The sequence below is a fragment of the Anser brachyrhynchus genome, assembly GCF_964034855.1.
Source record: "Anser brachyrhynchus genome assembly, chromosome: 1".
Lineage (NCBI taxonomy): Eukaryota > Metazoa > Chordata > Aves > Anseriformes > Anatidae > Anser > Anser brachyrhynchus.
In genome coordinates, this window is record NC_137694.1 from 210,957,453 (window position 1) to 210,970,562 (window position 13,110).

A 13,110-nucleotide genomic window follows, 5' to 3' on the forward strand; every position below is an offset into this window, starting at 1 on the left:
GGACCAGGGCTCGCTGCAGCCCCCGTGCGCTCCTGCTTCTTTGCAAGAGGCAAAACGATAACAGATTAAAAGCTATTTTTCCAATAACCTTTTTTTTGGGATTTATGCTTCAAATTCGGTGTGACATTTCCCACTGTCAGATTTCTGGCTCATGTGATTTCGGGTCTTGTCTCCTTATAAATTCCTCTGCTCCTTTCATAAATCAAATCCCTCTGAAACTCTTTCTCCTGCTGTTGATGTATAAGCCCCTAAATTAGTGAAATTAGTCCTTACAGCCTCCTTCAAAAGATGGCCACATTAGAACACGTTTTGCCTTCTTCTAAGCTGCTTTCCATGTTCCTTGAAGACAATAAAACCTATAGCAAGATTAAGCTTCAAACACTTTTTAAGACTTTCTACCATCCCTAGAGGCTTCGGCAGAGGATTAAAACCAGCTGATCTTTGCCACCAGCCCCAACGCACCCAGATGACCACTTTTAACTTGCAAATTATGTTGGTTGTGTTGCTGGGACACCTGGACATTCATTTTCGGCCAAGCAGCAATTATCCCCCAAAAACTCTGGATTTCACTTCAAATCATCCAACTGAGCATCCGAACGTTTTCAGGACCAACGTTATTAGCAGAGGGTTTCGGTAACCTTACAGTTTAAGGCAGTAACATCTCATTATTGAAGAGGACAAAAGCTGTACACATGCATTCAATTTTAAAAAATGGTCCAGGAGCTTTTCACATAGGTTCAACTTAAATACGTGTAAATTCCAGGTAACTCACGGAAACATTAGGTGGCTGTAAGTAATAACAGCCAGAAATGTTTTCAGTTCTTTAAGTGAATCCGGAGTTGCTAAGAACAAAACAAAAAATAAACCCACAACCAAACACAACCCCATGAATGATCTGTTCGGGACGTCTGTCTCCATGACTTCTAAAAGACGAAATACTTCTAAAAAACATGTTTCTAGTTAAAAATTTCAGCCGTAGCCCCACCTGCCTCCCAGCCGGAGCACGCCAGGTGTTTCCTGAGCCTGGCCGTTTCTCTGCCCCGGCCACACGCCAGCTCGAGGCACGCAGGCTGGTTTCTGGCACAGCGAGGGGCTTTGGGAGCTGTTCTCATTGCATTGCAGTGTGGCTTTGAAACGAGATGGCAAACTTTCATTTCCTGTTCCAAACGGGTAGTTTTATGGCGTTTGCCACAAAAACCTCATAGCCCAATCCAAAGCCTGAGCTCTGCTTCTCCGTAAAATCTGTAAAAGACAAAATAATAACGGACAAAAGACAAAACACCGCCTCTTCCCAGGCAGCGATCCGCAACGGATCACTTTCCAGTGGTGTTCCAGCGGTCTTCCAATGGCTTTCCAGTGGTCTTCCTTGCTCTACTGCCTTACATCCATCCCTCATCACCGACTGCGTCTCTTTTCTCTCTATTCCTTCCCTTTTCCAAGTCACTCCCATTCAGTGCTCCTGTTATTTTCTTGTATAAACCGTCCGTGACTTCTGCGCAGCCTCCTGGGCAGGAAATACCTTTCACGAGCATCTGTGAAATCACACTACGTGTTTTGCAATCCGCCCTTTTCCTAACGTTATTTCTGTCGCGAGGCCAAAGGAAAACTATCGGACAAGTCATAGCATCGTCAAGAAAGAGTTTTATTATGCCATGAAAGATAATTATTCCTTTAACATACTTACATAAATTGTCTTGGTTTAGATATTAGACTACGGATGGATACTGAGCCCCCTGGAAATAAACAGCCCCTTTTGACCAAATGCTTCAAGGAGGAATTGAGACTCGTGGTTAAAACACGAGGTGAGACAGCTGCCATTGGGCAAATGTGACCATTACTCATTTTTTCATCTGGAAAACAGGAACAGGTCTGATCCACACCCACTATTTGTCTTGAGCCACCTTGGAAATGCTGCGTGTTAAGTAACGTGATTACTTACCCGGGGGCGAGTGGTAGATTTTAAGTTGAAGATAGAAGATGCTACCATAACGTTTAAGAGCAGTACCTCTAACTGTAGGTAAGCTTCACTTGCTTGTGATTTTGCCAAAATCACCTCCAGGAGTGGCCTTCCGTTGGGAAGCCGTCCTTGTCAATGTTTCCTCTTCGTCAGCCAGAATATCAATGCTCAGAACAGAAGTTAGCACATATCCAGGAGACAACAGCTATCGGGAGCTCCTGATCTCCAAGGCAGCAACAGAGTGACTACCAGGAGGTGTGATGTAGGAGCACTTAAGGGAAAGCCTAAATAAGCGCGCACCATTTTGTATTAATTATTCACCAATTTATGTGGCTGCATAATCACATTCCAGCCTCTCATTAAAGGAATTCATTTCCCCGAGGTTTAACGAGCTATGTGCACACACGCACACAGACTGATGCCCTTGGAAGGGAAATCGGCGTGGCAGCAGACGTTGCAAAGCCCCCGTTAGCATCTTTGGGATCGCTCGTATCCCAAAGCGCAGCTGCCCCCCTTACGCATCCCCATTCACAGGAGCGAACACGAGAAAGCAACGCTCACTCGCTGGCTGTCTTCACAGGAAAGTGACTGTGCCCATCTGATACTGGAGATAAGGCAATCTACGGCTGGCTTAATTGTAATTACAAAATATTTGTGGCTTGCAGCTGACAAGAGCAGGAAGTGGAACAATAGTTCTTTCACTTGCATAAATTCCCTCTGACTTTTAAAGGGAGTATTACAAGACCTGAGGAGAACAACTAGTGCTAAATTTATAGAAGAGATTTATAGAAGAAACCCGAAACCTCTGCTGACATCAGAAATATTTTAGAAAAGCAAATAGTTCCCTGGGCGCTTCTAAATCATTCTAAAAAGCACAGAACAATAATGTATACGTAGAATGATTTCTTAGAGCGATAACGTTGGTTCGACTAGCTCTGGAGTCTGCAGAGATACTCACTCATGCACATGTTCTTATTTATTCAGGGCACACACTGGCCAGCCACTGCTAAGGTAACATTCCTGAGACCATTTAAGACCTTCTGCTAACATGTCAACTTAGAGTCAATGTCAACTTAACAAGGAATGTCAATTTAAAGTCAAAGAGAGCCACCAGAGCGAAGCACCGCTTGGCACACATACCCTGTTAATTTCTGGGTTTAAAAACAAATTATTAAATGAAAACCACCAAGTCCTCAATCCTGGGTCATTTCTATTAATATCACTAGCTGCAGCTGATTCTCATTTGCCTAAGCAACATTTGGAGGTTGTATTTACGTTTGTTTTAAATGATGGTTTAAAGTGCTCCATGAAAGTGGTGGATGACTATGCTGCAAACACAGTTGGCAGCTCGGCTCCGCAAAACCTCCCAACACCACTTAATAAAGAAAACGTTCGTCAAAACACGAATATCCTAACCCTGTGTGCTCACATGGATATCCCAGTCAGCGGCAGAGAAAACAGAGGCTGGAAGCTGTATGTTCTTGAGCAGATCTTCCGAGAGAAGATCTTCCTTAAGAGAATCAGGGAATAATTTAGATTGGAAGGGAGATACCGCTCCAACCTCTGCCCGACGCGGGGCCAAACGGATCAGGTTGCTCAAGGGTGCTTCCAGTCAACTTTTAAATGTCTACACGGTGTGACACTCCTCCCCGTCCTGGGTCCCAGTTCCTGCATTTGACCACCTTCATGGGAAACCTTTTTCCTTGTATTTAATCTGAATTTTCCATGTTCCTACTTGTCTATTGCACACCATCCCATCACTGCACAGCTTCAAAAAAAGCCTGGCTTGGTCTTCTCCACGCCCTCCCCAAGTAGGTAGCTGTAAAACATGAACATTGTTAGATGTCCCTGTCTTTTCTTAGGCTGAGCAATCCAGGTTTTCTCAGCGTCTTCGTCATGTGCTGCAGGCACTGTGCTCGCTCTGGGTGCTACCTTGTCCTACTCATGTCAGTCCTTGTGACTGCCAGCTCATACCTCCAAAGCCAGACACATTTCTTCCTCTCTCGGATCCTTTTAAGACAGTACCTAACAACAGGCAGAGATGTGAGAAAGGGAAACGTCACCTGTGTTTATAAAAACTGATCTCCTGGCTTAAAAAAGCAATGCTGTAACATGTCTCGGTACCGTCATCCATGCAAGACCTGTTCATCCCAGGAAATTACATAAAATTAAGTTTCTATTTAAACCTGCTGTATCACCGCTGGAACTCTGATCAAGAACAAGAGCCAAAATGAACGACTTCACTTCCTCATAGCAAGCAAACTGGAAAGTACAGAAAAGCCAGAAAACGCGACAGATATTCATAACAATACAGAAAAACCTAACTGAAACCACAAAGGAAAGAAACAGTGAGGCACACTTGCTTTTGACACTATTCCTCTAATTCAGCCTGCAAACACTAACGACCATTGCATGTACTAGAGTATGAAATTTTAAAAAAAGCACAGAAAAATACTAGTTAGAAATACCTGCTATCACTGCTTGCTACTATATTGAGTTTCTTTTTCCCCAAGTTGTTCATAAAAGTGCATCACTATCTGCAGACTCTCCCACAACATCAACATCGCACTTGATTGTCGCTGTTTGGGGGCTATTTTTTTCAATACCCTACAGTAGCATTAAGGATTCTTAAAAATCGTTTAGCTATAAAGGTTTAGCTTCTGGCATTACCCACGAAGCTCTGCTGATGATCAACTCGATCATTATAAACACCTCTGAAAAAAAAAAAATCAAGGCAGGCTCTTTGTACTTTGAAGTACAAGCATCAAAACGGAAACCTTTGTGAAAGCAACGGAGTTTGAAAAACATACCGCAGAGACAAAATCAATTATTTCATTGAAATATTTTACTTTGTGTCAAAAACCTTGGTCCACGTGGAGCTCCAAGCGTGCAGCCCCGAGCCCCACGACTCCCACACGCTTGCAGGCCACCAGGGAATGAGTGGCTGATGCTCGTGACATCCAAATGAGACATTTGGAATTCAGGTTAAGTTTTACTTCTCTGTCTCTCCGCCAAAATAATCAAAGAATTATTTAAAACGTTAATGATGCTTCCTTTTTTTTTTTTTTTTGATTGACGTTTCCACAGTTAGAGTGTGTTATACAGTCATGTTCAGGGGTGCTTCACAAGAGGAACTTAAAGAGGAGTTACGAGTAGAGTAGTAAAAGAGGAAATGCAGTAATAATAAAGTTTAGAGAAAGACAGGTATCAAACAACCCTGAACTTCCTTCAGCCATCATCTTACACTTCCTTCTGACCTCGGTTCAAACTCTTGCAGCAGGCTGAGCACCAGGCAGACACCCTGAGCTTAAAAGGGTTTGCACACTGTGCCTCAGCACCAGGCGTTGGCAGCCCCTCCCAAGCAGCTTGTCAGGAAACTGGCAAAGAAAAAAACATTTCAGTGCCTTAGTCTAGGCCCTTTCTTCTTCTTCTTTTTTTTTAAATCTCTCTCCAGATACCGAAATACAGATCTCAGGTCTGTGGCAGCCCGGTGAGATGGCGCAGCTGGTGCGGAAGAGGCACAAGATGTAAATCCTGGACATAAAGGACAGCTACAGGAAAAAAAGCAAAAGGATTAAAATCTTTTCTAAAGGGAGAGCTAGAATAGTTTTGCTGCTCATTTGCCGATGGAATTGGCAAACTGAGATGGCACTTTAGAAGTAATTCTCAGTTCTCTGAGAAGTGCTGGAAGCATTTCGTACATTCGGAGCATCCCTGCTTTGTTTGTGATGGCCTTTCATAACTACAAACATAGCACAGTGAATCATTTTTTTTCTTCTTCACATGAAAACGTTGCTAACTAAAATAACATACTCTAAATACTGAAAATGATCAGGAGCTGTATGTCACCAGGAACTCTGCCAAGCAAAATGTCAATTTGTTGCCTGTTCCAGAGGAGTAATTTGTGATTCATTTGTCACAGGACAGCACAACAGCAGCATTTCGGAGTCAGCTACGACAAACAAAACCAGTGCTGGCTTGCATCAAACACCGAGTAACCCAGGGTGCCTCAAGCCCAACACGAATTACCTTTTCCCAGCAGTGGCTTCTCAAATACCTTGTGCCAACATAAACCGAGACTGAAATACGTCACCACCCCTCCTTTCTCCTTCAGGTGTTGATTTTGCTGCTTAAAGAGCTGTCACCTGGTGACAGTGCTATGAACTTTCACTGGATTTCACTGCTTTAAAGCCACCACCACCACCAGCAGCTATCGTCCGGGCTGTCGGAAAGCCAAGGTGCGCCTCGCTGTTCCCCCGCCTGCATTCAGTTCACCTTGCACGGGATGTAACGAGCAGCTTTTGGTGGACAAGGCCCATGACAGGCTAAATAAATTAAAAAAAAAAATAATCAAGGATAAAATTGGAAGTTTTCAAGGAAAGCAAGCACCGCCTGCATACGCAGCAGGGTCCCCGTGATGGTTTCGGAGGGCTGTGCTACGACAAACCCGAAGCCAGCAGCAGGCAGCACTTGTAGAAGAGCCCGATCACACTCAGCAAAGTCAACCCCAGCTTCAAACAACTGCACTGTCAAACCCAACAGCAGACACCTCTCAGCAACAAAAACCACGCAGAACTAACTCTCATTGCAAACAATAACCTCATTAAAAGCAAAACCTGCAAGGAAATTGTTTAGGATGGACACAAAGAGAAACAGTCTTTGAGGCATTTGGAAAGAAGCGCAAGTTTTACCTTCTTACACAGCAACATAGCCAAGGAGCAGCCGAAATCTCTGCAGGGCTTTTTCCACTTCTAATGTTTTTATCATCTAGAGAAATATGGAAAGCTTCGATTCTGGTCAAATTCATACTGATGCACTCCAACCAGTACACCAAGCAGCTGTCATTTTATACCTGAACTCAATTTAGAGCAACTTTTTTAGACAACAGGTATGTAAGATCAGTCTTTGAACCAGAATTACTTTTTTTTTTTTTAAATCTTTCCATGTGATTTGTAACATCTTTTTTGTAAAAGCGATGCTTCAGGTGAGGATTAGGGAGATTTTGAGGTCAGAGGAGGTGGGGCAGTTTGTTTTTCAAGTTTGAATGTTGTTACATTAAACAACTTATATTCTGAATATTATTTAAATAAAGGATTTATCTACAGGTTACTGAGTAACTCTGAAAGCCAGCCTGAAAATAATTTACAATTTATCTCTCTGCCACATACAAAAACATTTGCCCTGAAGAAAAGGTGAGGCAATGAACCTGATTCCAAATAAAGTAATGAAACTGGTCCTGCAATCACACCTCCAGATCTCACTGGGAAGCCCGTGTGTGCTACAAGAATCTGGGGCTCACCTTGTCTAGAGCGTGGATAAAATCAACCGATCTGCACAGCTCCTCAAAGAGCAGACCCTAAATAACCCCGTAAGCCCTGTGATGTTCGAGGTGCTGCTGATTGCACTCAACATTCCCACCTTACACAAGTCAGGCTGCTGTCTTCCAGTTTGCTTTCAAATGGGGCAGCTGGCGAGAGCTGAATTTTTCAGGAAAGCTGAAAACGGATGCAGATTTTGGCCTTTGGGATGGAGATTTTATGGAGAAAATGGCTGTGATTTGGAACACGGACAGCCCTGCAGAAGGCATATTAACTCAGTCACAGATATATGGAGAAATGCCAACAGGTAGCAAGGTGGCCACCACAGCGTGAATGCCGAAAGACTCACTAAGAAGGTGAAAAAAAGAAGGTTGACATCTTAAAAATGTCAACGTTAAGATATAAACGGCCACGTTTAGCTTAGACTCTAGAACTGCACTGTATGTAGTGTCCACCGGGGTCACACGATTAAAACAGGAACTGGGCTGTCTAGAAAAAGTTTTAATCACCTTTCAATAGGCCGCCTTTCCTAGTGATGCTATGTAGAGATAGGATTAGGATCATATAATAGTCAAGTCCCCATTTCTTTATCCTTCATTCCAGTTTCTCTTTCAGAAATAGTAACGGCAACTCTGAGATCTTTATCCCGTAGGCAGTGATTTCACCTCTAAATACCGCTTTTCACTTTTTAACACGAATTTCAGGTGCTATTTTCTTGCCCGGTAATCCCAAATCATCGAGATCTTATGATGCTTCTTGGTCATAACCTTCACATCTGCTTATAAGGAACGATTCTGTACCTGCAGACCACCACCGCTCTCCTTCGGTTCGTTTTCCGTATCACTTATGTTAAATCCTGATGATAAATGAAACAATCATTTTCTCAGCATTTAAACGGCATGGTTCCCCCAGACTTCAGTTGGAAGGGGGAGGGATATGAGGGAAACCAGGGCCCTGCCAGCAAATCTCCTCCCATTACGAAGCCCAGGCATTTACTTTAATCCCACATCTTGTGTATCTCTTCATCGGTTCTTGATCTGTGAGAAAACCCCCGCCCTACCTGCAAGGACGTACCTCTTTTACGTAAGCAGAGACCGAGTGGGAAGTCTGCTGAGAGCCCTTGGCAAATTCGAGACACTGAACCAGATGAATCACCCTTATCCCCGGGCTTACTGACTCTTAAAGACAGCTTTTGGAGTTGCCGTCCCTCTTCCAAAATCATGCTGGTCACCCCAATATACCGTATTTACTTACGTGTGCACTGACTCCATTCACGAGTCTGTCTGGTAGGGAGGGAAGTCAGACTTCTTGATATATAATTCACCCCTGAAGCCCTTTTTAAAGGTTGGGGCACACTTGCCAGCTTCTGTTGATACTGAGATTGGTTTTAGCCCCAGATTACACCCAGTTGTTCATATTTAAGCAGTTTCACATCCAAACTTACTGGACAAGCACAATTGGATCCTAATGATACTACCCTTGATTTTCCTGAGGTTTTTTTTTCCCTCCTCTTCTAAATGCATCCAGTAGACATTCGATTTGAAACCTTGCCTTCGCCTTATTCTCTCCCTTGTCCCAAAGCGCCCTGTTGCAACGATGTGTGTGCACCCACTGATTTTTGCTCACAAACAAGAGTGCCAAAAACAAATTTACAGATCTCCATTAAGAACACAGTTCTTTACCAGACCAGGAGATTTAACTACCAGAAATATCTGAAAGAGACGCAGAAAAAGAGCCCTGAATGTTGTCCTTCCCTTCCAAAGTAACTGGGCTCAATTGAAGTACTTGTAATTTAGGTTTCCAGCAAACCACAATTATTTATACGGAAGAATGGGTTGCACAGAGAGATTTCCATATCAAAAACCATTCACATTGAAAACGACTTCAAAACAAGTTCTACAAAAGAAAGGACTGGGCAAGAGGGAGCCCAGTAAAGGAACTACCACGAGCTAACACGGATCAGCAGCAGCTTTAGGACAGGACCCCGGGTAAGCAGAACATCTACGGAAAACAGCACACACACAGAGGAATGGCACCAGCATGACTTCGTTATCCCTTATTGTATTTTTCAGTCCTTCCAAGAATGATTCAACAGTTTGTAGTTTGATTTCTTATTGCAAGCTAAAAAAAAAAAAAAAAACATTCCTGGGGTATCCACGGCTTTCTAACATCACAGCACAGAAAGCTTGTACCATCCAAAAGACATAAACGCTTACGGAAATTCAAAGAGATCACGGTCCCGCACAGCTTACTACACAGACACCCGTTGCGCCTAGTTCGTAACACACAAAATGCAGCTGGACATACAGAGAAAATGAAACACTCGGTGTGCACTGCAGCATTTTGCAGGCATTATGGCCCGATGTCCTGAGCCTTGAGCAGCCATCACCCACCAGAGCCAGCCATCGTTTCACCTGGGCTTTTTATTAAAAAAAAAAAAAAATCAAACGTCCATATTGTTTCCTAGGTTCTGAACATATTAATTTCACTTCTGGCGTTACTTACATGTAAAAGCTGTAACTGATGACAGCCAGCCATGCACGTAGTACAGAATTACCTTGTAAGTATCTATTCACAGTTTTATCTTGAACATTATAAGGAATATTTCCCTTACAACCATTTCCACGTACTACATATTTAGCCAGCAGAAATATTCATATTTTGCTAACAGAAAAGTAAAACTTATTTTAGTAACATGCAGAAGACTATCTACTGGCAGTTACACACGAACACACAGTGGAGACGGCCTCAAGGACCAACAGCTCTGCATTGCCTTTGGGATGCCCAGATCTGTTTGGGTCATGCAAGCAGTTATATATGAGGCAGAAGAATGAACTTCCAACACAAACTGTGGTTTTCTTTAGGAGGCATGCACATACTGCCATAGGAGCGGTTAACCTAGCCAAGACGCGATGGAATTTCACGGCTCAGAGACCGTGTTTTGCTCCCTGAGTTTCTAATTTGGTTACCTGCATTTCAGATCAATATGATTTATAGATAGAGTTCTTATAGATAGATTTCAATTAGATTTCTTCCAGTGTGCAAAAGCATGCTGGTAATATAGTGACTTGTTACAACCTGCCACCCTTGTTCCAGGTGAGAAAGTCTACTCAAAAGTTTTAAGTTCATAAAAGTGATACGTTATCCAATAAAGCAATTTTAAACGCAAATTACAGGCTAATAAATTGCCACGATCGCATCACCTGGAAATAGTTTGTACATAGCAAATTTAAGTATGCCTCAAAAATGTCAAAATATGGAACGCAACTACATAAAGCCTGAATTAGATTTAAATAGATCAAATTACAGATTTTACACTTTATTCATAACTATTTAATTCTAAGTTACAAGAATTGAGTACATTTAAGTAATTCTAGAACGATGTGAAAACTCTGTCAGCAATTATATTTGAACTTTTTAAGTATGTCATTTCCTATGAGTTCAAGCATCTACTCAGCTTGACGTGGCAAGCTGCCATGTGTGAGAACAGCAATGCTGATTTGCTATTCTCTAAAATTCATGGTTTGAAACCAACATCTTTAATAGTTACATTTTCGTCAGCTATACCATAAAGAAATGTTCTGATCAGACAATTACACACAAAAAGTATTTTGGGATAGCCACTGAAGAACTAAAAAGATCTCTAACTTAAGGTCCACCAACTTGATTCCTTTACTTAAGTATGCTTTAAAAAAAATAAAATAAAATAAAAAAAAAAAGTGAAGTTAGAAAAAAAGGCAACTGCTTAGCTTTGGGACTGGACAATTGTTACCTAGTATACTGCACACTACCACAGGATCCATTGCACTGCCCTCGTCTATTGCAATACATTGGAAAAGTCAACAAAGTCAACAGTGCTGCTGCAAACCAACCCAAGATTTTGTATATTATTAATATTGTTTTCCAGATTTTCACGCTTCTCGACTCCAAAACATAAATTAGCTTCCTTACCTTCATAATGTTTACTAAGTCTGTTTGATAATAGCGATCTTGGTGTGCATTAGCAGCTGCTAAAGTGAGAAGATAATCATTCCTTGCATGGATAGCCTTTGAATTACACTCCGATCGTCGTGCTTTTAACTACAAGAAGAAACAGAAGTTAAAAGATAGGTACTAATGAGAAGTTAAACGACTAAAAAAGTATTAATAGCAGATTAATATGCATGCATGCATATATTAATATAGTCAAAACTTTAAAGGATTAACAGATTAATATTTTTCTTAATGGTAAGGGGATTTTTAAAATTCTTTTTTCTCTCATGCAGTTTGTAATTTCACATGCAGTTTTTATAGAACAGCTATAGTTCCCACTAGAAGAAACTTCCTTGTAAATTTGGTCTCATGTAAATCTGCACTCTGACTGCTGAAGAGTCTGTTCTTATCTGATAACTCATTCTAACAATGTACCTTATCAAATGTCAGTCATCTCTAAATTCCAGACAACTTTGGTCATACACCTCAAGAAATTAGCTTCGAAGCACTTTTATAGTAAATGTAAACTTTCCTTATACTCACCTTTACGCTTGCCTTTTGCAAGCTTATTCTTGACTGAAAAAGACTAAGTTTAGACCTGAAACAAAAAACAAATAACAAGAGATTATTGTCTCGTACCTTTTCTACAAAAACACAGGACAAACAGGCCACTGCACTTCTGTAAAACTTTCATTTTTTATGCCTAAATTTCTGTTTGTATAGTTTTAAGAAAAGTTTAATCTGGAGACACTACTGAGGATTTCTTTTTTAAATACAGAAATGAACAACCTTGCAAGAAATAGTGAAGCAAACTCCCATGATACAGGCAAAACTCCAAACTGAAAGCATGTGAGTTACTCGCTTTCCTGAAACAACGGGAATCAACCTCTTCAAGATGTCAAGGAGCATAAAAAATAGTGTCCCCATCCCCCCGCCCCCTCAAATGGACTGATACCAAATCTGAGATCTGGAAAGAGAGAGAGAAGCAAACAGCCTTTAACAGCAAAAAGAGTGCTAGGTCACACACTATTTGAAAAGATCAAATTAAAGCAGCTAGTTTAACTCCTTTCCTAAAGCTATCCTAAATAAGTTATACTAAACTATCAGGGTAAAAGCATGCTTGAAATGGTTACAAAAATGCATATTAAAAAAAAAAAAAGGCACAAGCTTATTGAAAACAATTATCTTTCTTCTAAACTAATACCAAGTGTAAAAACTAATAAAAATAAAAATCTGGTTTATACACAAGCAATTATTTATACATACGCTATTATAAAAACATACTTGGCCTCAATATCAGCTTTCTCCCGCACTGCTTGAGCCATCTGTTCAGTCTCAAAATATTTCTTTTTGCCTTTAGCTAAATCTTTTACTGTCTCTTGCAATTCAGCTTGGATCCTTGTCAGCTGGTCCACGTACTGAGGCAAAAAAAGGCAGGAAAGAAAACGTTAACATTTTTTGCATGTAAATAATTCTATTATCACCATTTCACTTCTCTTCATTAAATTTTATATGGAACTACATGGTCTCCAAGTCACTCCTGGTCAATTATTCATGCCTTTCTTTTAAAGCTGATCAGAACATAAAATCATATTTCTTTGTTTCAACTGCTGTATAACTGCTCAAATTCAATGATAACTCACAAATCAAACATAAAAGTCCTGAAAGATTTTAATGAGGTAATTAGTTGAAATAATTGGAATACAATGGGGAAAAATCCAAAGGCAATCTATCAGAGGTGATACAAGAAATGATTAGTCTTTCCTTCTCTAAGACTTCAAACGTGAGACAAAACTTACCACGTAAAACCTAACAGTACAATAGCACCAAGAACAATTTGATAACGTTATTTTAAGACCTCTT

General features: G+C 41.1%; 1 protein-coding gene and 1 long non-coding RNA gene across 5 annotated transcripts in view; both read right to left on the reverse strand.

Annotated features, from left to right (window-relative positions):
• The window catches only part of FCHSD2 (FCH and double SH3 domains 2), a 148,768-nt gene that overhangs the window by 55,165 nt on the left and 80,493 nt on the right, over positions 1-13,110 (reverse strand). For all 4 annotated transcript variants that reach the window (XM_080559487.1, XM_080559488.1, XM_080559486.1 and 1 more), the window contains 3 exons: positions 12,532-12,665; positions 11,791-11,845; positions 11,227-11,355 (listed from right to left, as the gene is read on the reverse strand). In XM_080559487.1, the coding sequence (XP_080415613.1) occupies positions 11,227-11,355; positions 11,791-11,845; positions 12,532-12,665 (318 nt within the window). The remainder of the gene's footprint in view (positions 1-11,226; positions 11,356-11,790; positions 11,846-12,531; positions 12,666-13,110) is intronic.
• LOC308179564 lies at positions 5,157-11,219 on the reverse strand. Its single transcript, XR_013940426.1, has 2 exons — positions 6,649-11,219; positions 5,157-6,282 (listed from the first exon to the last, which is right to left on the reverse strand). It is a non-coding gene; the product is annotated as an uncharacterized lncRNA (long non-coding RNA).